The 23,873-nt window shown below is 35.6% G+C and overlaps 1 protein-coding gene across 1 annotated transcript in view; it reads left to right on the top strand.

Annotated features, from left to right (window-relative positions):
* Positions 1-238: 238 nt before the first annotated feature.
* LOC120331034 (ubiquitin carboxyl-terminal hydrolase 47-like) overlaps positions 239-23,873 on the top strand; it is a 44,328-nt gene continuing 20,693 nt past the window's right edge. The window contains exons 1-15 of the mRNA XM_078113477.1: positions 239-395; positions 1,324-1,443; positions 4,162-4,359; positions 5,024-5,215; positions 6,973-7,142; positions 7,814-7,959; positions 8,797-8,982; positions 9,816-9,937; positions 16,629-16,741; positions 17,480-17,636; positions 18,988-19,051; positions 19,499-19,624; positions 20,680-20,855; positions 22,259-22,378; positions 23,415-23,500. Of these exons, the coding sequence (XP_077969603.1) occupies positions 345-395; positions 1,324-1,443; positions 4,162-4,359; positions 5,024-5,215; positions 6,973-7,142; positions 7,814-7,959; positions 8,797-8,982; positions 9,816-9,937; positions 16,629-16,741; positions 17,480-17,636; positions 18,988-19,051; positions 19,499-19,624; positions 20,680-20,855; positions 22,259-22,378; positions 23,415-23,500 (2,027 nt within the window). The 5' untranslated portion in view covers positions 239-344. The remainder of the gene's footprint in view (positions 396-1,323; positions 1,444-4,161; positions 4,360-5,023; positions 5,216-6,972; positions 7,143-7,813; positions 7,960-8,796; positions 8,983-9,815; positions 9,938-16,628; positions 16,742-17,479; positions 17,637-18,987; positions 19,052-19,498; positions 19,625-20,679; positions 20,856-22,258; positions 22,379-23,414; positions 23,501-23,873) is intronic.

Genomic DNA, 23,873 nt, shown 5'->3' on the forward strand with positions numbered 1-23,873 from the left:
CAATATTGGGTTTTTGTGACAATTGTATCCAATTGTATTGCCTTCATTTGATAAATGACTTATATGTTCACTAGCAATAGTTTCTGTAAGAGTTCACAGTGCATGCTTATGTACATACTTACTCTTTTTATAACAGTATATGAGTTTGGCAAATGGTGTTTGAATATGTGGCAAAATTAGCCGAATGCTGAATTGCTTTTACATGTTGATTGACAAGAAATTCTCTTTTTGCAGCAAATTTATTATTACACAACACTATGTAGTTATCTGGTTATACAACAAAAAGGAGTATCATAATTTGCATAAAGAAGTTTAACATTTAACCAGCGACTGTCTTATTTGTCATGACGTTCTGGGATTATCCGACGACGTTATCAAATCTGCCTGCTAATGGGGTAAGGATATACTTCAAATTATATTATAATAAAACAGTATTATGTAACTAGATAAGTTATTATGATTTAAACAAGTCTGCTTGGGCAACCACTGGCATGTGGAAATTTATTATTTTTTCATAAGGTCTGGCAACGTTCAGGTTTAACCTATTCCACTCAGTTTATCACACTCAAGCTTTCAATTTAATAAGAGACATTTTAGTTTGTAAAGATTTGCCAAAATTGTAACTACTTTTTGTTGCTTATTTGTAGATATGGACTTCTGGTTATCCATATTTCTGAAATATTTTTCTTTATTTATTACATGGGATATCACTGTTCTATATCGTCTCGTCTGGTATCCTTTGGATATTGATGATTGTCCACAAAGACGAGACCAATGAAAATTGTTAAGATTTATTTGGCATGCATATTTCTCTCATTACCTGACAATCAAATCATATATTCAGTGTGGGCGTTCTTAATTGCTCATTATATTTTGAATATATGCTAAGTGATTTATTTATGGTAATATGTGGGACTATATCTACATTCAATTTTGTTTGCATTTGAAATAAGTAACTGTCTTTGTATGATATGGCCATTTTTCTAATGCAGGTTAGTAGTTGAGTATTTTCAAAGCGCTGATGTTTACCAAAATTATTTTATTTTGAAAAATTATATTGTCACAGTTAGAAAAGATTTTAGACCTTGAAGTCGACATATGGCAGTACCTAAAATCAAAACTCAAGCAGGTATATCTTTTCATCCCGAACCAAAAAATCACCGGACAGTATATCTTTAAATAGTATACTGCATTCATGTATATATTTATATGAATATCTGGTATTCCTGCATCTAGTATAAGTATTTGAGTATCAATTTTTTCACAACTGTCTTGCTATGTGAATCATAGCTTGCCTGTTTTAACAAACTTGCAAATTTTCAGGCAATATCTGCTGCAGATGAAGGTAGATGTATTTGTATTATTGAAGATTTAACTTCGGAAGGAAGCAAGAAACACACTCACACTTTGCCAGTATCTACTACTACTGAACAATTGTTTGAGGTATGAATGACTATTGGTTCCTCTAAACGAATTTTGGTCTTATAAAACTGACTTTTTATATGACACTAATCACGCCTTATATTCATTGTTATGAAATTGATATTTTTCATCGTTGTCTGTGGTTTATTAGGAATTGTGAAGAAAAAAAACAGATAAGATTTGAATATTAGACACCGCTGAAGCACAGGTTCATTATAAAATTATTCAGGCACTAAAAACGGTACTCCCTACGAGTTCAGGGACTGTCTGTGTTAGCCAAGTGCAGGCGCGCAGCCAGGATTTTCAAAAGGGGGGGGGTTCATAATCATAAATTCCCATTGCGGTCTGTAACAGTCTGCGCATTACGCGCTCGTTAAAGGGACGTCTTTTCAGCGTATAATGATTACCGGTATTCTTGTCGCGTGAAATATTCAATCTCTGACAACTACAAAATTCTAAAATGTCTTTATAAATTAGTTTAATTGTGTCCAACGTAACTCGCGGTTGCTTCTTCTTACTTCAAAATTAAAACATTAGTGCTCTGAAATGCCACGGCGATCGGTGGACATAAAAATATGAGATAAACGGTGTATTTAATTTTAATACATATTTTTGGAATCTTGCCAACTCGTTATCGTCGTTAAAAAAATCTCAATAACTGATATAAAATTACGAAAAGTACAATTTTATTTCATACAATCAAAATGCATATGAAGTTTATCGTAAAATCAAAAATACATATTCATCGTTGCGATGACGCCACTTGTTAAAAGAGCGACGTTTACAACGAAAAATGATTTTTCTGTTGTGCAAAGTAATCAATTCGTGACCGATAAGGGCATATTTAAAATGTCTTGCTTTATTAATTTAATTGTCTTCAATTTAACCAGCGTTTGCGTCGACAAACCAAAACAATTTTTTACAATTCACAATTTTAAAATACCTCGGCCATTTGCCGACATAAAAATAAAAATTTGTGGTAACTGCCGGTATCATATATTGTTTTGATCCGTATTTTTTCTATTTTGCAAATTCGACAAATTTGAGATGTGCTTGTAACATTGACTCCGTTCAATCGCAATGCTGACACTCCGATTATTTTTAAAGATAAAACCTCCCGAAAAATCCGTAAATCTGCTGTAAATTCTCATGGAATAAAATTTATTTCAGTACAATAAAAATTGATGGATATACTTCGGATTAATTATCTTATATATCATCAAAAACCGGGAAAAAATCGCGTTTTCAACCTTGTTTAATGATAACACGAAAATTTTCTACGACAATTTTAAAGTAATGGATACGACCAAACATAATGTGCGCCGTAGGCACACGAAGTTTTGCGATTTTGCGACTAGAAAAGCGTTTTTAGACTGTCGTGGGACTCAACAAAACTTATATTGTTTACGGTTTTATTTTCAGTATTTTATAATGCCGCTTTTTAATCAAATTTAAATCGCGGTTTTATTCCTTCTTTTGTCTTTAGAACCTCGCCACCGATGAACGTATAATAACTCACGAATTCACAATTCCGTGCAAAGTACAAAAATAAAATAATTATCATGTTTATCGTGGCACAAATTTATGATTTGGAAAGAATAAAAACCGACGTAAGGGCGTTTACGGCCTAAATAACACGCTGATTAAAACATGGGCGATTTTAGCAGAAGGCAATTGCACGCTTTTTCAGTTTTCACATTTCCGTGTGGGTACAAAAGTAAAATAATTATCATTGTTCCCGCAGCACAAATTTGTGATTTAAAGAGAATAAACACCAATGTAAAAGGCGTTCACGGCATAAATAACATGCGGCGTTGATGAAAACGAACGGCGATTCTAGCAGAAGGCAATTGCACGTGTTATCGGCAACTTTTTCACTTTTCAGAAAATTCAAAAGGGGGGGCCCGAACCCCCCCCCCCTGGCTGCGCCACTGGCCAAGTGAATGCACACTTGATGTAAAATATGTGTTTTGTTTTAGCCTATTTTCTCCCATCCTGTATCCAAGTCAACAAACAGATTCATTAACAGTATTAACATGTTTATCAAGACTAGATCAATAGGGCAATAACAATAACCTTTAAATAATTCTCAAAAAAAAATAAAATGAAAAATTTTATGAACTCAAGTAACCCATTGATTTTATCATATATAAGTACTAATAGTATTTTCTTGTCATTCATTCAATATTCATTAATGTAGGTTGAATGTGCATACATGACTGTCAGTTATGATGATTCTAATATACTGCTAAGAATTCTGTACTGAGTGTTTGATATTGTATAATTTGGGGTGCGATATTTTCTGATGAAGTTAGTTAGAAATTGAAATGATTATCAATATTTCCAATTATTGAAACAAATATCGTATACACTATACTATACAGCAGAATTCAAATTCATAAAAAACATATTTTTCAACACTGAAAAAATTAGAGCAATCATATTCATATATATAGGGTCAGAATGATCTGTGTACATTGGCCGATGCTAATACTTATTTCATAAGGTGTTGGTATGGATGCCGATAAGCTTCCTCTTTTTGTAATGGGTACTGAGCTATCACGCTATGTTGAACAAAGACAATGTAGACATTCTGCATGAAAATAAAATCGACAGGACAAATAGTTCATCGGGTTATAGATGAACATGAGACATATCAACCAGTCCTAAATAATTTGTGTTAAATTTCATTTTTTTCCACTTCTATTTTTATGCATGCTGAATTAAAATCCTTTTCAGATTGTTGCGAGCAAATTGAAGTACAAGAACTCAACATTCACGATGACTTTCACAAAATCTAATAATTCTAGCGATTATCAATCGATAACAAGTTCGAAACAAACGTTAGGTGAAATGGGATTTAAGCCGGGAAAAAACTATGTTCAAGTTGCACGGCAATATGGAAACAAACCTGTTTCTTCACACATTTCTACAATTGTAAGTTTGTTTTTATGGGGCCCCTTTATATATTTGTGAATGTTCTGTAGAGATTGGTCAAAAGTTTAGTTTTCACATATATCCATATCACTTTCATTAGGCCCAAAAATAGCATAAACTGTTTGTTGCAAATGATCATGAATGACCTAAAAACTGACAGACATGTAAGGTTCAAATCTAAATTTGATTATATTCCATAAGATATGGTATTTATATACATTTGTATATTCAACTTATAAAATTAACATTTTGAATATGTGAGTGACAACCAAAAAGGACTCTTAACTTCTGACAAATGTAATAAATATTAACTGACCAAAACAATGTTTATATCAACTTTTCTACCTCAAGATTTTCTCTGTTAGACCAGTTGGGCTCAACTTTCCAGTAACTGGAGATGGAAGTTTGCATCAGTTGGAATATTTTGTGGCATTTTTTTTTTTATGATTTTAGGTCTCTCTGTGGGGCCTGTTATCTTCAAAATAAAACTATACTTTTATTTCTTACTTAATCGCAATGAACTGGGTCGCTATGATCTTTGGAATTAGACTTTTAACGAATGTGTGAATGCCAACTTGAGTGTAATGAATTTTCTGAACATGAATGTTATTTATTTTTATTAATAATCGCTTCAGAAAACTAAAAAAAAAAATTATTTTTTCAGACTGAGGATTCTGGCGATGAAGCAACAACATCAGAAACTGGATGGTCGTATTCCAATGCTCCTACGGGAACCAGTAATTTGCCGGATGTTGTTGCTCTGCCTAAACCTCCTCCTATACCACCAAAAATAAGTGAAGGACGAGGTCATGCCAGAAGGAACGCTGTTGGCTCGGATGAGACTGAAAGCTTTTCGGTAATTATGTCAATTGGAAATGGTTAACAATGAGATTAAGGCAGTCCCTGTGGCTGTCAACATTTATAACTAGTAATCTAGTCTAAATAAATTTTTATGCATATTATTGTGCTTGATGATAAGGATAAATTTGCATTTGGTACGTTTGTAAAAAGGGACTGTATCAATGAGCACCAAGACAAGTTGGCTAATGTTCTAGCTCTAATTAGCACCTTACTTTAATACTAGTTATTAGTTAATGCTCTCGCCAAGAAAGTTAAAGTTAGTGTGGTATTCCTATTTGTAATTGGTTGTGTTTTTTTGAGTGACTTTCTTGGGCTTGAACCTACTTCACACTTTATTGTAACTAACACAAAATTATAACTACTTTTTGTTGCTTATTTGTAGATATGGACTTCTGGTTATCCATATTTCTGAAATATTTTTCTTCATTTATTACATGGGATATCACTGTTCTATATCGTCTCGTCTGGTATCCTTTAGATATTGATGATTGTCCATCAAAAAATTCAAAACATCTCCAGTTCTGCATAATGCTCTTGTTTCTCTGTCTTTTGGAAATATAAATGCCAGAATATAGGTACTACTGAAGAAGTATGCATACCAAGATGGCGGAACGTAGTATGTGTACCAGGTTTAGGTTAGGCCATAACTTTAGGTACAAATACTACGGGACTACTAAAATAAGAAAAATGGAATAAAATTATGACCCAACCCTAACCCGGTACACATACTACATTCCGGTAGTGGCCATCTTGGTAGGCATACTTCGGGAGTACCGAATATACACCTATAAGCATTAACAAAAACATTAATGAAGAAACCTTATATTGAAAAAATATGACATAACAAAACTACTTGCCTAGTGTCGTGAGGCATTTTGTTATTTCAACAAATCCTATTCTATCAAACTGTGAAATTATCGTACTGCATTTCACATAGTATTTTGGGACATTTGTTTTTATAATATAGTTTCATGATGTAATCGGGTATAAATATTGAGACTTTTATGAATGACTCGCCGGGGTTGAACCATAATTTTGCTGAATATGGAATCCCATAATGCATTGAAGCTAATTTGACTCAGAGTTTGATGGTTGGAAATCAGGAAACAAACTGTCATTCATCATTATTGATACATGGATGGCGTTTTACTTCCATATGCTCTTTGCAATCGGAAATTGAAAAATTTCTTCAATCACTGTTGAAAATAAATGTGATTTGAAAAAAACGATTTGCTTAAATATTCTGAAAATTTAAATATATATAAACTAAATTGAAAAATATGAAAATTGATTAAAATACTAACATTTCAAAGTGAATGAAAGGATCGAACTTCGAAGTAATTTTTAGAAAGTTTAGTAATACAGTTCGTAGTAAGAGAGCCATCTAGAATAAACTGATACTTTCCAGCTGTGCCTGACTCAGCTGGCTAAACTGCCCACAGGCGCTATAATAGTCATATACTAATTATTTTGTGTGGCCTTGCTAGATGTCTGAAGTTGATTACCGTTATATGACAAAAAATTTTGCATAACCCTGGAAAATACCATTTCAAATCTTCAATAATCTAAGATGGTTGAAGTCGTTATAAAAATTACCTTTATTCTTTTAAACTTCTTTTCTGTGTCTTATGGTACCCATGATTTCACTCAAAATTCTGATTCTTAATATTAATTCCTGGGAACCCTATATATCACCCTCTTTATATTCTTTTGTGTATGTATATTTCAGCATTACTGTCTTTTTAATCACAGGAAAGCATAAGCAAAGCAGCTTCACGAATCAAAGGCGAAGAATTCAAAGGTGTTGATAATAATAAGGAATCAAGATTGATAGGTCTTGTGAACCAAGCTATGACCTGCTATCTGAACAGTCTTATTCAAACTTTATATATGACACCAGAGTTTAGGAATGCCTTGTATGAGTAAGTTAGCAAATTTTTCACTGATTAAATTTATTTCTGTTCATTTTCAGAATTGCTTGGAGAAGCTCGATGTTAGAGCACAATGCCATAAAATCTCATTCTTAACTAAATTTACTTCATAATTTTTTAGCATAATCTGAAATACTGTTTTTTGACTTTTCACTATATGGACTAACTTTTGTGTTAGTTTTGTAGTAGTTAGTAATCTCTTTCTTAGGTTGTCCTTTTCAAATCTATACATGTTATTTTGGCATTGTTTTTTAAAATTTCACCATTGTCTCAAGCTCAAATATACCAAAACATCACTCTCTATAGTCGTTTTGACATTCTCAAATTAGTGCAATAAATTCTTATACACACATTTACGTTATTCCCCTTTATGTTTTTTCCTGTAAATGCCTATATATTTACCATGGATCCTGCATATAAGCCGACCTCTTGAAAGGGCCCTAAAACGGTGAATTTATAAAAATTCGCACATCAGCCGACCCCACAAATTGTAGCACTCTGCGCGAGTAGGTGTTGGAATTAATTTAGCACAATTTCATTTTATTTGAGTACGATCAGAGTTATGCGTATGAGCCAAGTTTGGCAAGTTTTTTTTTTTTTGAGTTTGTATGAAAGTATGAAGTTATTTTTGATGAAAAGCAAATAAAACATTATATTTGTAGATGGGAATACAAAGGTACAGAAGAAGAAGCAGCAACAACAATTCCCTTCCAGTTACAAAGATTATTTCTTGCGTTGCAAACTTCTGATAAACAATCTGTTGAAACCACTGATCTTACTAAGAGCTTTGGATGGGACAGCAGTGAAGGTTTGATTTTTATGATGATCAACGTGGTTTTACACAAAGACCGCCATAGGATAATTAGACCTCCACAGAGTCCAGAAGTATTTGCACCAAGATGGCGCACAACCTGAACATAGTATGTGTACCAGGTCAGGGTTCAGGTTATGCAGCACCCTCTTGGTGCACATACTTCGGGAGCGTTGGTTAATTTAATTTGGAACACTAACACTTGGGTTATTCTGCAAGAATTATCTGGTATCTTTGAAGTGGTGTTAAACTTACTGTACTCTACTCAAACTCCATTAGCGCGAAGGTGCACATTTATTATTCATGTCTGTCCCTTCGATCTAAATACTATGAAATAGTACACTCCATTTGCAGCTTATTGGGGCCTATATTTAATAAGTTCAATCTCATAGTTTGACAATTAGGTTACGTTTACCAGTAAGAAATGGATATGACTATTTGGCTCATTTCTCTATTCAATATAAGGGTATTCGGTTGCCATATAGACAACAAGTTGGCATCACACCTATAATTATTCTGCGTAAGTTCAAATCTCATGGTGGATAATTAGCTTGCTGGACTCGTCATAGAGTGGTCTGAAGTTATTGCTTCCTCCATCATCGAGTCCATGTATTTGAAATACAATAACTGGCCAACTATTTCTATACCTGGCACGAACTGTCACCTGCACGAGAGGCATATATAAAGCAGATCTAGGGTATAAAAAGCAGATCATATGCAATTCCAGAAAGTATTTTATGGGAATCAGTAATATATATCTAATTAGAGTCTTGTGGGAGCGTGAACATTACACTTGAAAATGTGTATAAGATATTTATTTATTTATATTCACAGCCTGGCAACAACACGATATACAGGAGTTATGTCGGGTCATGTTTGATGCATTGGAACAAAAGTTCAAAGAAAGTGCTGCGGCTGATTCAGAAGAAACAGATGATGCTGAAAATGAAGAAACTGATGGAAAACGGAAAGAAGGAACAGACAAAACAGTCGAACCGGAGATTATAAAGTTGTATGAAGGTACTTGAAGTGAAATTTTTTTTTTTTTCATAGTTCGATTCATCCAACAACTCCACATCTTCCTAAATAACTCATACTGGCCGTGAATTGTTTCGATTTCTAAATTCTATAGAATATTTTGCACACAAACACAAATGTAATTCTGTATTGTTTCGGGCAGAGAAGTATATTTCACATGTGGCAGAAATCCTGGAATACATTTGTGTTGATGCATAGCAATTAGCAAGATTCTTGAATTAAATAGAATAGTCATCCTCATACTTGCCACAGCATCCTTGCAATAAATGCACTTGCTCAAAGACATAGAGGAAGGATAGCTCACTCCCAATTAGTTTTGTTCTTAAATTACAAACAAATGAAAATACAGACCTTTTCAGAGAATTTTATGCATTTGCATTGTAATTGTGATGAATCAGGAAATTTATTTAAAATAAGAATGCCAAAATCCCTTTCCATGTAATAGATAGTGCATTTGTTAGCTTTCGTTAGATCATAGTCTGAACTAGCAAGACATTACTGCAAAGATAAAGTTCACAATAATTGTCGGGTCAGGTTACTACGATAAGATTGCAATACTCACCCTAACTTAGCTTAAAAGCTGGTACTGGTGTCAAGTTTTTGCTTTGTGTCTTTGTTATGTCTGAACATAGTTTATTGAAAAATAGTCCATGGCCTGATATAATATGGGTTGTTGTTGTTGATTTTAACAAAGATTTCAAGTGCTAAAAGGAAAATTTTTTTTTCAGTATTTCAAAACAATTTAACCATACTGTCATACGCCATTGGTCATTTGCTCGTCCTCTAATATCATTTTTAATTTTTTGTTACAACAGGGAAAATGAAAGATTATGTCCAATGCGAAGAATGCAAAAATGAAACTTGTCGGAATGATACATACCTCGATATTCCGATAACCATTCGACCATTCGGAAGTGCCACTACTATTTCTAGTGTAGTGAGTCATTATACAATATTGCTTTTTATATGTGTGTTGTAGGTTGTGAAACTTGAATGTACTGAGAGGGTGCACTAATATTGGCCTAGTGCAGGGGTGGGCAAGTTTTTTTTACCATAAGAGCCGCATGTAGCAAAGCAGAAATATGGGGGCTCCCGAAGTATGCGAACCAAGATGGCGGACATCGGAATGTAATATGTGTAATAGGTTAGGGTTAGGCCATAATTTTAGGTATAAATACTACGGGAGGCTCTTGGCTAGTCTTCGAACTGATAATAGGACTAAAATAAGGAAAATTGGAAAAAAATTATCGCCTAACCCTAACCTGTTACCCATGTTACGTTCCGATGTCCGCCATCTTGGTTCGCATACTTCGGGAGCCCGGAAATATGTGAGAGCCACAGAATTTGTGAAATTATGAATATTAGAACTCATCAAATCATTTTGAATTGTAACTGTTACATTGATATATACTAATTTGGAAGATGCGTCTTTGTGTAGTGCAACACAAAATTGGCGTTTTAGCTATTGACTGCAACAACATCAGCAATATTTCACAAAATAAAGTCACAGTATTGGTGTTTAGCACTAACAATATTCCATGATATAACAAAACTACAGTAGCTTCCATTGAAGAATCGGAATCCAAATGATATCATCAATTTCTGCTATCTTTTCAGTATTAATTTAAAAGTCATTTAATCTGTTTCCTTATGGCTGATTTACGTGGGTAGTTTCGTTTGGAGTTTATGTGATCCGTTCGTTGTGCGGCAATGACCATTGTGACATAAGATTTGTCGCTTGACTGATTTAAAATTCCACGCCACAACGATTTTCATATTAAACATAATTTGTCTTAATCATTGATGAAATCTTCTTCTACCGCTTAATAAATTAAACTGTTACTCTATATTTTTTTTTTTAAGTTAAATTTGGATTATAATAAATGTTAGCGAGAAGAACCGCATAAAAACTCTGTTAAGCCGCAATGTGCCTGTCAGATTTAGGCACACAGATGTTCCATGTCATACGCGTTTATTGTAAAACGGTTGACTGTAAATAAAATGAAATAATCAATAAACAATCACAAGATGAGGGCGGAAAGAAAATGCATAACCAGAAGTTAATAGAAAATAAACTTACATATGATAACGCTCCAAAGGCCTAAATCGACAAGAAACTGACAAGAAACGTGAACGATGACGTTATTGGCATAGAAATAGCAACTAAATTTAGAAAGCAGTTAATAAGAATGAAATATAAAATACATGAACAATTAAAGCAATAAATGACGACGATGGTCATATGGGGCCCCGGTTACGATACCTTCACCACAGGTCTACCTAACGAGACCAAAAGCCACCCACACGCTAAGTCAATAAAGCGGATAATGCGAAACCACACCACTAACATCATAACAAGATTAAACGAGAACGTCCTACGACGCGTAAAGTCGAGATGCAAGAGCCGCACGTGACACGTCAGATGCAGTAAAGCCCGCGAAACTCGCGTCAAAACAGAAAAGCAATTATCGATAAAAATTAGCAGGTCGGAACACAAAGAAGAACAGCGTTCAAAATATTATCAACTGAAAAGAAACTTCTATCGCCGACATAGCCACCCCCAATAACCCTCCAAGGGGTTATTCATTTTCCAGGAGGCATAGTTTCGTCACCAGTCTGGTTATTTCCACACCTGCTGTTTTGACGGTAGTTACACACACACGGTTAAAAGTAACTCTTCCTAGTAACCAACGTCTTCTTGGCACGTCCGTCATCTACAGCAATTACGATATCATCATCAATAAATTCGTCTTTTTTCCACTTTGTTCGAGTCATCAGCATTGGTACATACGTTCGGCGCCAGCGCTTCCAAAAGCGATTCGAAATTGCTTCGGTTTGTCTCCATCTTCTCTGATGCGCTGTTGATCCAAAGGTGTATTTAGGCGTGAGGGGAGCTGGATCACGTACGTTGTCGCTAATAGAAAAGGACGACTGTTTATAAACTCGGGCGCGGCTAATAAAGCACTTTGCAGCTCTAATTTGGAAACGGACATAAATTTCATCGGAGAAACAATTGATTTGGCCATCGACAAACTATAATTCACACACTGACATTTCTTGGCACGCAAGTGAGCCACTGCGACGTAAGCTTGTTCAGACGCATCGCAAATCTCATAAATAGCGGTTTTCGAGGCGCCTAAATATTCTCTAGGCACATGGAAATTAGTCAATTGTTTTAATGATTCGGTCCACTCTTCCCGAGCATTCTTCCTGAGGTTATCTAAGTTTTTGTCCCATTTCAAATCATCTTTGTAAACAATGTAGAAATCGTCGTCATTAGTGTTCCAATGAAGTCCCAGCGCCTTATAACTGGGCACATAATCAAAATTTGATTCAACGTCAGGATTACGACAATCCCCTGTGTTAAATTTCGACAATAATGTTTTGAAATTTGAAAGCCATTTTTTCAATCGAAAACTCCTGCTTGCTAATATATTAGAATTTTCTTGAGCGTCGGAAAAAGCGGAGTCACCATTACATTCTGATGAAAGCAAATCGTCTACGTAGCAATCCCTAAAAACCGTTTCTACTGCTTCCATTGAAAATTGCCCGGTGTTATCAAGCGCGGTTTTTGCAACGTATAGCGAGTCGACCACACCAAATATTCTCACTAGAAATTGATACACATCAGGCGGGGTTGTGGATCTCAGATTTCCTTGCAAGAAAAATCTGACTGAATCCGTGTCCGACTGTGGTAGACGCACCATGTGATACATGGCTTCAATATCAGCATTCAATGCAATCAATCTTGTTCTGAAGCGCAATAAAACTCCAATCAGATTCTTAATGAGATCAGGTCCCGAATATATCTGATTATTCAAACCGATTCCCCAATATGTATCCGCGGCGTCAAAAACTATTCGTATCTTGCCAGGTTTATTTGGATTCTCAACTCCATGAGGAAGATACCAAGTTCGAGGACCCAAAGTATCACGTTCTTTAACAGTCAGCTCTCGCACCCAATCACGTTTGATGTTTTTGCTCATAGAGGTGCAGTACACATCTCTCAGACCGTCATTTTCCAACAGTCGTTTTTTTGGATTCCTACATCTCGTACGGGCAATAAGACTGTTCTCCGACATAATGGAAGTATCGCGACGCCACAGAAAGCCGACTTTATAATGCCCATCAACAATAGACGTTTTAGCTCTATTCACATTCGCAGCCACGCGATCTTCCACAGATTCGGCGCGCTTCGTGTTGTAGCTCATTACCATCGCTTCCGTACTCGAAAATTGCTTAACTTGGTGTTGCAAGATATTGTAATCATCGTGTAATAAATGACAATTAGCATGAATTAAATCGTCTTCACAAGCGCGTTTGTTTGCGCCTAGCAAAGTCCATCCGAGTGGTGTTCTTATTGCAATCGGTTCATTGTCTCCCCCTACACGTTTTTCAAGTTGAAAGTGGGCAAATGGATGGTCCGCACCTATGAGCAACATAACTTCGTTTTCTCTAATGTCAGGAAGTGATAATCCACGTAAATGATGGAAGGTTTCAAAATCTTTATGACTTCTTTCAGGGTGGGGAATTCTGGTGCCACATACGAAAACTGACTTTAGATGTAGTTCTTCGCCGTCGGGATTTAATTTGTCACGCACAAAAAGTTCGACCGCTTCCGAGTCATGCAAGACCCCTGTTCCTCCGAGGGTGGTTAACATGAGCCTTTTACGACGTCCACGCAAATCCAATTTAGTTTTAAGTTTGGGATGAATGAGAGAGACCTGACTTGCCGAATCAAGCAAAGCAACTGTATACTCGGAGCGTCCATTAGCTCCTCTAACCAGAACAGGCAGCAACTGAAATTGAACTCTAGTTGTTACCGACACCGCATTGTTTATACCCTGTCGGTTTATTGGTCTTGGGACGCTTTCAAACATGCGAATTCCATGAATACATTTGTGATGTTTCCCATTGCACATACTACACTCGACATCACATCTACACATAAATGCACGATGGCCCGGTTCAAGACATTTAAAGCAAAGTCTGTAATCTACAACAAAGTTACGTTTTACATAATCGGTCGCACCGAAAAACGTCTCACAACTTCTCAAAGAATGGCGAGCATTGCAGAATTGACAACGTGATGCGTCACTATATGACGTATAATCGGATTCCAAGTTTGATAACGTTGAAAATGGAGTCGGAAATCGGCGACGAGCGCTTCTGGGCATCTCGTGGTCAGTTAAATCAGTTCTATTGATCACATTGCAAGTAACATCTGGAGAAAAAGGATTGGCGATTTCTTCAGTTCTTTCCCACAACCATTGCTCAAAGTCAATTAATGTCGGATTAGAGTTTTTGTGAATAAAACCTACAACAAATTTATTCCAACTCGAGTTCAGTTCTTGAGGAATCCTGCTTGAAACCCTTCTTACATTCTCGACGCTACTGATGTCAGCCAAATAACACATCTTTTTGAGATTCACCACGCAGTCACGCACGTCTGAGTGAAAATTTAGCAATCTATCGGCCGAAAGAGGCGACATACGTTTTCCATTTACAACTCGGTCAAGCACCGCCCGTGCGATCAGTACCGGCTGTCCGTAGCGGCGTTTTAATTCCTTTAAAACCAGTATGTAATGACTACCGGCGGTACCTAATCCCTCAACACGACGCTTCGCCGAACCCGACAAATACGCGGACAATCTCACCATGCGTTGACCATCATCGTCTAACCGTGAATGAACATTTTCATAAAACAATTCAATGAAATTAGGCCAGTTTATAGCACTCCCATCAAACGGACTTATTTGTACCGGCGGCAAATGATGCTCAGCCCACATTTTAGAATTTAAACTCAAAGATAAACACGTTTGCTCAGCTAGAGAAATGTTATCATTTACCGTTCTGGATCCTGCTTGATTTGGTTGGAGATTGTCGATCCAGGAGTCTACCGATTGGTCTGGCAACGGCATTTGGTTTGCTGGTGAAGGATTTTGGTAATGTCTTGGAGTGTAAGAAATCGTATATTCACGACGTTTATCTGACGCGGTAAAAGTCTCTGGTTCGAAGCGGGCACTTTTTCTTCGAGTTGATTGTAACACGTCGTGTTCGTCAAAGTTATTGAACCTGTGGCTCATAAAGGGACTCTTTAAAAGAGTTGGTGTCTCTCGGCGATCGTCGTGTTCTCGTGCTCTAGATTCTCGAAGTTGGTCAGTCGCCGCCCCCATTTCACCACCGGACTGCTTGGCGCACGCTGGCTGGAGATTTATTGTATTATCGCTGTCCTCTTCCATCCTTTCACTTGAAATCTGAGAGTTCCCTTCGTCAGGAGCCACGCACGATATTTCAGGTTCACGGTCGATGTAACTATCAATTTTATCGTTCATACCTTCAACTTCAGATATCACTTTCTGAACGCATTCTTCGAAAGCAGCTTTCGACTCTGCGTTGCGAATTTGAGGTAATGTGTTCGATATAATTTGATTATAGGCGGCCAGTTTAAAATGTAACTCTGTTTTTAGGCATGCCAGCTGCGATCTTCGAGCCTTCTCGTTTATCAAATTTCGACTTTTGGTCAACAATGATTCAAACTCAGTCTCTGTGTTGATACGCTTTTGTCTAAGCGTGGTTAGGGATGGCAAGCCCTCAAACGTTTCGTCAGCTGCAGAGTCGCCTTCTTCCGTAAATGTCGACGACACTGTTGCTTCAGATTCTTTAGTATTTGACTTCTTCAACAAATGCGTCATATTCAACTTTGTCAGATTTAGGCACACAGATGTTCCATGTCATACGCGTTTATTGTAAAACGGTTGACTGTAAATAAAATGAAATAATCAATAAACAATCACAAGATGAGGGCGGAAAGAAAATGCATAACCAGAAGTTAATAGAAAATAAACTTACATATGATAACGCTCCAAAGGCCTAAATCGACAAGAAACTGACAAGAAACGTGAACGATGACGTTATTGGCATAGAAATAGCAACTAAATTTAGAAAGCAGTTAATAAGAATGAAATATAAAATACATGAACAATTAAAGCAATAAATGACGACGATGGTCATATGGGGCCCCGGTTACGATACCTTCACCACAGGTCTACCTAACGAGACCAAAAGCCACCCACACGCTAAGTCAATAAAGCGGATAATGCGAAACCACACCACTAACATCATAACAAGATTAAACGAGAACGTCCTACGACGCGTAAAGTCGAGATGCAAGAGCCACACGTGACACGTCAGATGCAGTAAAGCCCGCGAAACTCGCGTCAAAACAGAAAAGCAATTATCGATAAAAATTAGCAGGTCGGAACACAAAGAAGAACAGCGTTCAAAATATTATCAACTGAAAAGAAACTTCTATCGCCGACAGTGCCCACTGTTGGGTTAGTGGTTAATTTAACTAGCGTTGACTTAACTATGTGGGCATCGCAGACTAAGAGTCCCTGGTTAAACTTCTATGAATAACAGCAATTCCTCAACATTGCGGGGCCTTCATGTTAATATATATGAGCATTGCTCGCTCTTTTGATACATTAAAAAATTGAAACACTTACAATTTTTGTAACAGAAGGGTTAATTTAATGAGATTGCAACATTTTTATCAACCATTAATAAATTTTGAAGGATGCTGCAGAAATAGAATTTATATTAATAATATTTAATTATTTTCACAGATGGAGGGATTGAAATTGTTTGTTCAGCCCGAAACATTAGATCAAACAAACCAATATTTTTGTGAGAAATGCAACAAGAAATGTGATGCAAAGAAAGGATTGAAGTTCACATCGTGAGTAGATTATTGTTTTTGCTCAGCGGCAATTTGAAAATAAATATTGAAAAACAAAAAGATAATTTGCTGGTATTTGCAAGTACCATCCAAGAAACAGAGCTGTGGGCCAGAGTCGAGTTTGGCATATTTTGTTTGAAATCAGAGTTGTATTTTGAAAATTCTGAATTCCCTCTCAATTGTAGTAAAACGATAGAAATTTTGTAAAAAATGTCAATAAGCTTCAATCAAGTGTACAAAGTGTTTTCAGTCAAATAACAAAGGCATACACAAGTTTTTGCAAATATGCTGAGCTAATCTCACCGAGTGCAATGCCACCCTAGCTTAAGGAACTAGTCCAAAAGGTTTGAGGATGGCTCAAAAAAATTATACACTTATTTGACAATACAGCCGTGGCAATTGAGAAAGCAGCGATCTTGCTTTCATCTGTATGTGGAATATATTCTACCATTTATGGTGACTATTAAAGCAAAGAAAGAGAGTATATATGAGAGATAGAGTATAAATTATCTGTATATATGAGCATAGGAGTTTGTGTGATATCGCAGGTTACACATACAGGTTTCGTATCCCATGATCACCCCCAAGTGTCATGGATTGGGTAGACAATGCTTAACCGCGGAAAAATTCTGGTCTAAAAATAGTAATTCCTTACATATCAATCTTTACTTGTGTAGGACCTTATAGCAAAAGGCGTTAATTAAACGCTCTGTATAAAAAATCTTCATGTTATTACAGCTTCCCATACCTACTTACTTTGCAACTGAAGAGATTTGATTTTGATTATCAAACCATGCATCGGGTCAAGTTAAATGATCGAATGTATTTTCCGCAACTTCTGGATTTGAATGAATTCATCGAAGACGAAGAATTGGATGAAAACGACAAAGACAAGGTGAATTATTTATCAGCTTTTAACTGATGTGCAATGAAACGTTACATCTAAATCTTGTTCCGCTTGTGTCCGAAATTTATATTTTACTCAGTTACAAAATTTGAATTGAATTAGGAGGTGGGCAACTTTTAAAACAGGAGGGTCACATACAAATAACTGGGTGAACTGCAAGTCGCACTTTTATTAGACATATTCTTTCTTGTAGTTGCAGACACAAAAATTTTGGTTATTGATCTTTGAATTTGATCAGGCTTTGCATCACAAAGGAATCACTCGCACGTACCAGATTGAACCAAATTAAAAACTAGCTTTGCAAGCTGATACCATCTGAAATTGGCACTTTTCTGGGGGCCGCACAATTTTTTCTCGTTGGCCGCGTTTGGCTCACGGGCCGCAGGTTGCACACCCCTGATGTATAGAATCGTCTCTTAATAATAGAATCTTCGCTAACCAAAATCCTATTCGTTCTATGCACTCAAGAAACATTGTATGTACATTGATGTTAACCCTTACCGTGCGGTGGGCACGTATACGTACCAACGACAAAACTCGCTAGATCGCGGCGGGTACTTTAAGTTACCCATTGTTTTATTTAGCAATCAGTCGCAAACTGTTGGTCTAGTTTTTCCGGGTTTTAGTTTATTGATAAGAAGTCTTCTTCGAGATTAACATAAGCAACGTTAAATCTCGCTTTCGTTTACGGCGGGAATTTTATTTGCGGCAGAACGAGTGAGTGTTTTTGAAATTTATGCAAATTTCGGTGTTTTTTGGGTGGTAATAGAAGACATATTATCCCTTCCATCTATCAAAGTATTTTGAGTTAGATCACGAAATTGCTACAGCAATATTATGCTATTGTTTGCCAACCACGTAGCGGTAACAGTAAAGGATTTAGCGAATATTTCTATTTTTTATCACGGTTTGATGTTTCAACTCCCAAGAAAAAAAAATGCCTTTTTTTCTATCCCGTTTGTGACTCAGACCACCACTTTTGAAAAAACTTTTTTTTTTTATCGCCATTTGCAAGATCTTTAAATAAGCTTTCCAACGAGCCATCAGTGGGCAGCAGAGGATCATTAGTTTTTGGTTAGTCGATCGATTAGTTGTGGGGTTACAAATGCATAAAATCGGCGTAGCAAATACGATTATTTAAAAAAAAATAAAAATTGCATGGAAAGGGTTAATCACTGCCATTTTAAATGGAATATTGTTATTATCAGTAATTTGAAATATTGTATCGTTGATTCGTTGCTTTTTTGTTGTTATGAGCTCGATGAAACAGCTATATCAGTAGGCTATATCCCTAGTTTTAACATGTAACGCAACATAACTAATTGATCATTTCTATCAGGAATCCATCTCAGATCAAGCAAGTGATTGTGTTGCCGCAGAACTCGATCAAAACGAGATTGAATGTGAGTAGAATATTTGTGTTGGTATGTGTTCACATCGGCAGTCTGATTTCTATAAAGAACTGGGCTATCTGTGTTAGATACTGTTTTATTCATTATCGTTCATTTATGTGTGTTATTCATTGTAATCCAAAAACCTTCTTATTCTTTCTGAAATTTTTTGAAATGTTCATGAGAGTTGCGCATTATATATCACCATTTCACACCAAATTAAAAAAAAATCGAAAGGCGAGAATATGAAATCTTCCTTATTTCTATATTATTTTAGACCTCGTTCACAGTCTGTGTACCTAGTAGCCAAATATTGTACCAGACAAAAAAGTGTATGCCCAAAATTTATTTCCAAGATCGTCAGTTATGTGGAATACACCTCTGTTAAAATTGGTCTTGGGTCATTAGCTGGAATATACTACAATATATTCAATAAATTGTTCATTTTCTCTTTTGCAGTACAAATTGAGGAAGAAGGAGATAGCAGCAGTAGAGACAGTGGCAATGATGATGACACTCGTCCTACATGCAGAGTTGAAGGTGGGAACAGGAGGGTTGCCAGAGTTTCTGATGATAGTGAAGAAGGTAGTGTTAACTTTTCAGTCTTTCTGGAACTTTTGTATTGTGTATTTGTGTTATTGAAATTTTTTTGGCATGATATTTGGGAAGTTTGTTATTCGGATTTTCATATTTATACTTGGACAGAAGAGAGGATAAGACGGTTCATTCATATGGTGAACGGCAGCCTGTCATCAGGTTATCAGTCCATGTTGGGTATGGGAATAGTTAACCAGTTATGGTTTCAGTTTCAGGTATTTGATGGTAGATGGAGTCGTAATTGACAGGATTTGATGTAACTGTCCAAAGCTTTTTAAATAATTTAATGCTCTCCAAATTTGGTATATTTTATATAATCAATTCCTGATTTTGTGAAGAACTTAAAAATGCTTTGACGTTCGACAGTCTGACAAAAATCCATCTCATTTAACTCCTCGAAACTGTAGGAAATAGTAGACGGAATGAAACAGTGGTATCTGTATTTTTTCTGAATCACCAAAAGCAATCTTCTTGAATATGTAAGTAATGCTTTGAGCATGATGAACATTGTCTCATTTAAAATATATCCAATGGTATTCGATATTCAAAAAAAATTTATTCGAATTGATGAATAATTTCATTTTGATCATATGGAATTTTTCATTTATTTATTTATATGGATTTCAAAGTAGATCAACGAGCATATGCATAGACCTTAGGAACTTTTGTTGTTTCGAAAAACCAAACTATGTTAATTCTCTCAAAACAACAGTGTTGGACACTGTTTCAATTTTTCCAATCTTTGTTTTCAAACAGACAGATTTTACTGATAGTGTGTGTAGCAATTTCAATTTCAAATTTAGACTGCGCAATGGCCTAGTGGTTAAGACATTTGACTTAACTGTGTCGACCCCGCAGAGTACACATCATAGGTTCAAATCCCATGTCTCCCACCTCACCCAGGGTGCAATCAATTCGGTGGGAAGTTTCAAACTTGAAAGATTTCTGTTCTTTCAAGTATTAGTAGCAGTATATATTCATACCATAAGTTCAACACAATTATTTTGTTTTACTTGTTTTAATCTTTTTTCAATATCTTTCAGGAAGCAGTGTAGATGAAGGTATAGACATTGAGTCACAATCTGGTCAGGGCATTGGAGGAGGAAATGGATTAGATGATGGACTAGGGTCTGGGAGTTCGACTCCAGGTGCTATTGGTGGGATTCCAAAAAGCCGGGAATGGGAAAATCTCCATGGAAGTACAAAACCAAAGATAGAGGTGATTGGAAATGAAGAATTTTTGGCGTTTTCTTCATTGACTGTAATTCATACTCAAATTATTTTAATTATATTCGAGAAATAAATAAATAAATTTGTTCATAAAGTTATGCTCACATTCCTCTGATTGTCTGAGCCCGTCCTATGTTCATTGCCTGTTCTGGTTTCATTGAAACAAACCACAATGTCTCAACATGAAATGTAATAATATTTATGCAGAAAATTGCTAAAATTGTCGATAAAAAATGTATGTGAGCCTACTTTAACATAATGCTTTATATTTCTGTTATAAAGTTTTCTCCTTATTTCACTCTTAAAAGTATGAATTACAGACTCTCTTGGGAATTCCAAATTTCAATTTCCACTCCTCTGATTCTGGCGGATTTGAAAATATCACTAGCATTAAGGCATTATCAGTAAAAATATTCTAAACTCTAACCAGACAGCGTTGTCATGTCTGTCAGTGCATTCATTATTCCTGTGATGCATCCATATATGTGAATGATGTAACCAAAGGAATAGAAACATCTCACAAACACTTTGCTTAAAAATTGCAATGCACATTTGTGTGAATGAATCTAGTTTCTGCGGTCTGTTTGCATTTGATGTTTCATGATAAACTCATCTCCTAAAATTAACTCTGTATTTGCTTAGTCTGAGCTATGTATATTTAATGTGTTTCGAATATATTTACTTAAGAATTGTGAAATTTGTCCAGTATGGGATGAATTATTTTATTTATTTTTCAATTTCCGATTAATTTAAAATAACGCACATTATGGTACCGATCAATCCTTGTGTACTGTGGGTCAATCTGACAAAGTTATTCAAACTCCAATATTAAATTGACGTCACTTTAAAGGTATTTCAAAATTTCAAGATGTGTTAAATATGATATCTTTAACTACACAAATACTAGTATTCAAAATTTTAGATTTTAGTTAAAAATACTAGTATTTGTATATTATTTTCACAGTTTGTATATTTTTTTCCTAACTATGAAATTATAATTAAACAAAACTTAAGATTTTCAAGATACTAATAATTTTCACGACGTCATGACAATGCCGAGTTTCAAGCCATCAGAATAAATTCTATGTTCTATCTCTATTTTCATGTTTGATTATTTTGCTAAATTGGTGTTGTGGGAGAAGTTGGTAGAGGGATGTTGTTTTTCTATTTCAAGTCCAATCGAACACAATATTCTATTTTAAATCGTTGGAGCACTTCTTATTCCTTCGCACTCGTCTGCCTCTTGTCACACTTTTACACTGAACTTTTCTGCTAACTCTTGTGTTTAACTATAAGGCCTCAATCTATCGTTACCGTTGACCTCCTTGAACGCAACTCTCTGGATTATTGTATGATCATACAAACTAATATATATATCTTTTATTTCACCAGGGCAAATACACTTACGAATTGTTCTCAGTGATGATACATTCTGGCAGTGCAGTAGGAGGACATTACTATGCCTATATCAAATCATTCGATGATGGCCAATGGTACAGCTTCAACGATCAGGTACGGCATTTACATGGATTTAGAAGTTTTACCAAAGTTTCATATACGTGGCCTTGTATAATAAGCAGCCACTGATATCTAACGCAGTGCTCTTCAACCAGGTATACGATACACCCAAGTGTATACCGGACCATAAGTTGGGTATACGACTGATAAAGGGTACTTACATTTACTTATAAAACTGACGTGAGCACATTGTTACATCACAAAATATATAGATAATGCGGTCACGTGTCTTGGTTGGTGATTTCGACTTCCATACATTTCGTTTGATTTACGTTGAACATTATTCCCGTTTACTTTAAGTCTGTCAGTCAAATTTATAACTTGTGGTCACTAGCCTATCAGATTGCATTATGATGTTGCAGTACAATATGTGCGTAAATTTATTGTTTATTTAAGCCTTAAATTAACATTGGTATTTGTAAGGTATACAAAGTTCTTGAAAAACTGTAAAAGGTATACTTCGATAAAAAAGGTTGGAGAACACCGATCTAACGATATGTAAGGAGCTATTATCCAATACCACCCAATTTATCACCTTGGGTGAGGTGGTGGAGATGGGATTTGAACCAGAGTATGATGTCATCACAATCAATTTGGATCTTTTATCCACTAGGCCAACTGCTAAATCTTCAGCACTGGTGTACATAGTCAGAAATTTTGAATATATTTACTTCTAACAGAAGTTCATAACGTATGAATGTTCTATTCCAATCTTGTTCACCTTTCATTAGTGAATACTTATATTTAATATACCATGTTGTTTTGGTATTTGACTTTCTTTCACGCAATGTATAAAAAAAAGTAGCATTAACGTTTATTTTTACTCTCACCCTTTTGCGTTAAGGCTAGAGACACTGAAACATATGTGTGATATCTAAAACTATGAGAAACAATATGCATTCTTTAAATAATTTTTTATTGATGTACAGTAAAGTTGTTAAGAATAAAAGTTTTAGGTAGTTACTTCATTAATTTCATTTTCACTTGAAAATACTCACAGTCACAGGTTTTTAACTCTGCTTTTATTCAGATTGTTTCACCGATATCGCAAGAAGATATTGAGAAATCATACGGAGGATCTGGTGGAAGAAGTTCTTATTCAACATCCTTTTCAAGGTATGCCAGTCTAGTTGTTAGGGCATTGAACTAATGTATTTTGTATATCTAGGAGAGATTTCAATTGAATCTCATGATTTAATGTGAGATTTGTTCTGAATAAACATACAAAATGAGATGAGCCCTTTTGGGAAAAATCTTGTTGCACAGCCATCTGATATGAAGCATAGATAAACATAGAAATTGATGATAATGTTCTGTTCAGGTATGTGTGGCTATAAAAGTATGAAAAATGAGTACGTGGAGTAGGATTTATGGTGAAATTGCAGGGTCAGGTTTCGCGAAATAACATCGAATTAAAAAAAGCAATAAGCAATGCTTAGCAGATGTTCTTTAATGCCGAAAGAAAAGCACAATGCCGCTGATACTGGCA

Source organism: Styela clava, chromosome 6 (genome assembly GCF_964204865.1).
Source record: "Styela clava chromosome 6, kaStyClav1.hap1.2, whole genome shotgun sequence".
NCBI classification, from domain to species: Eukaryota; Metazoa; Chordata; class Ascidiacea; order Stolidobranchia; family Styelidae; genus Styela; species Styela clava.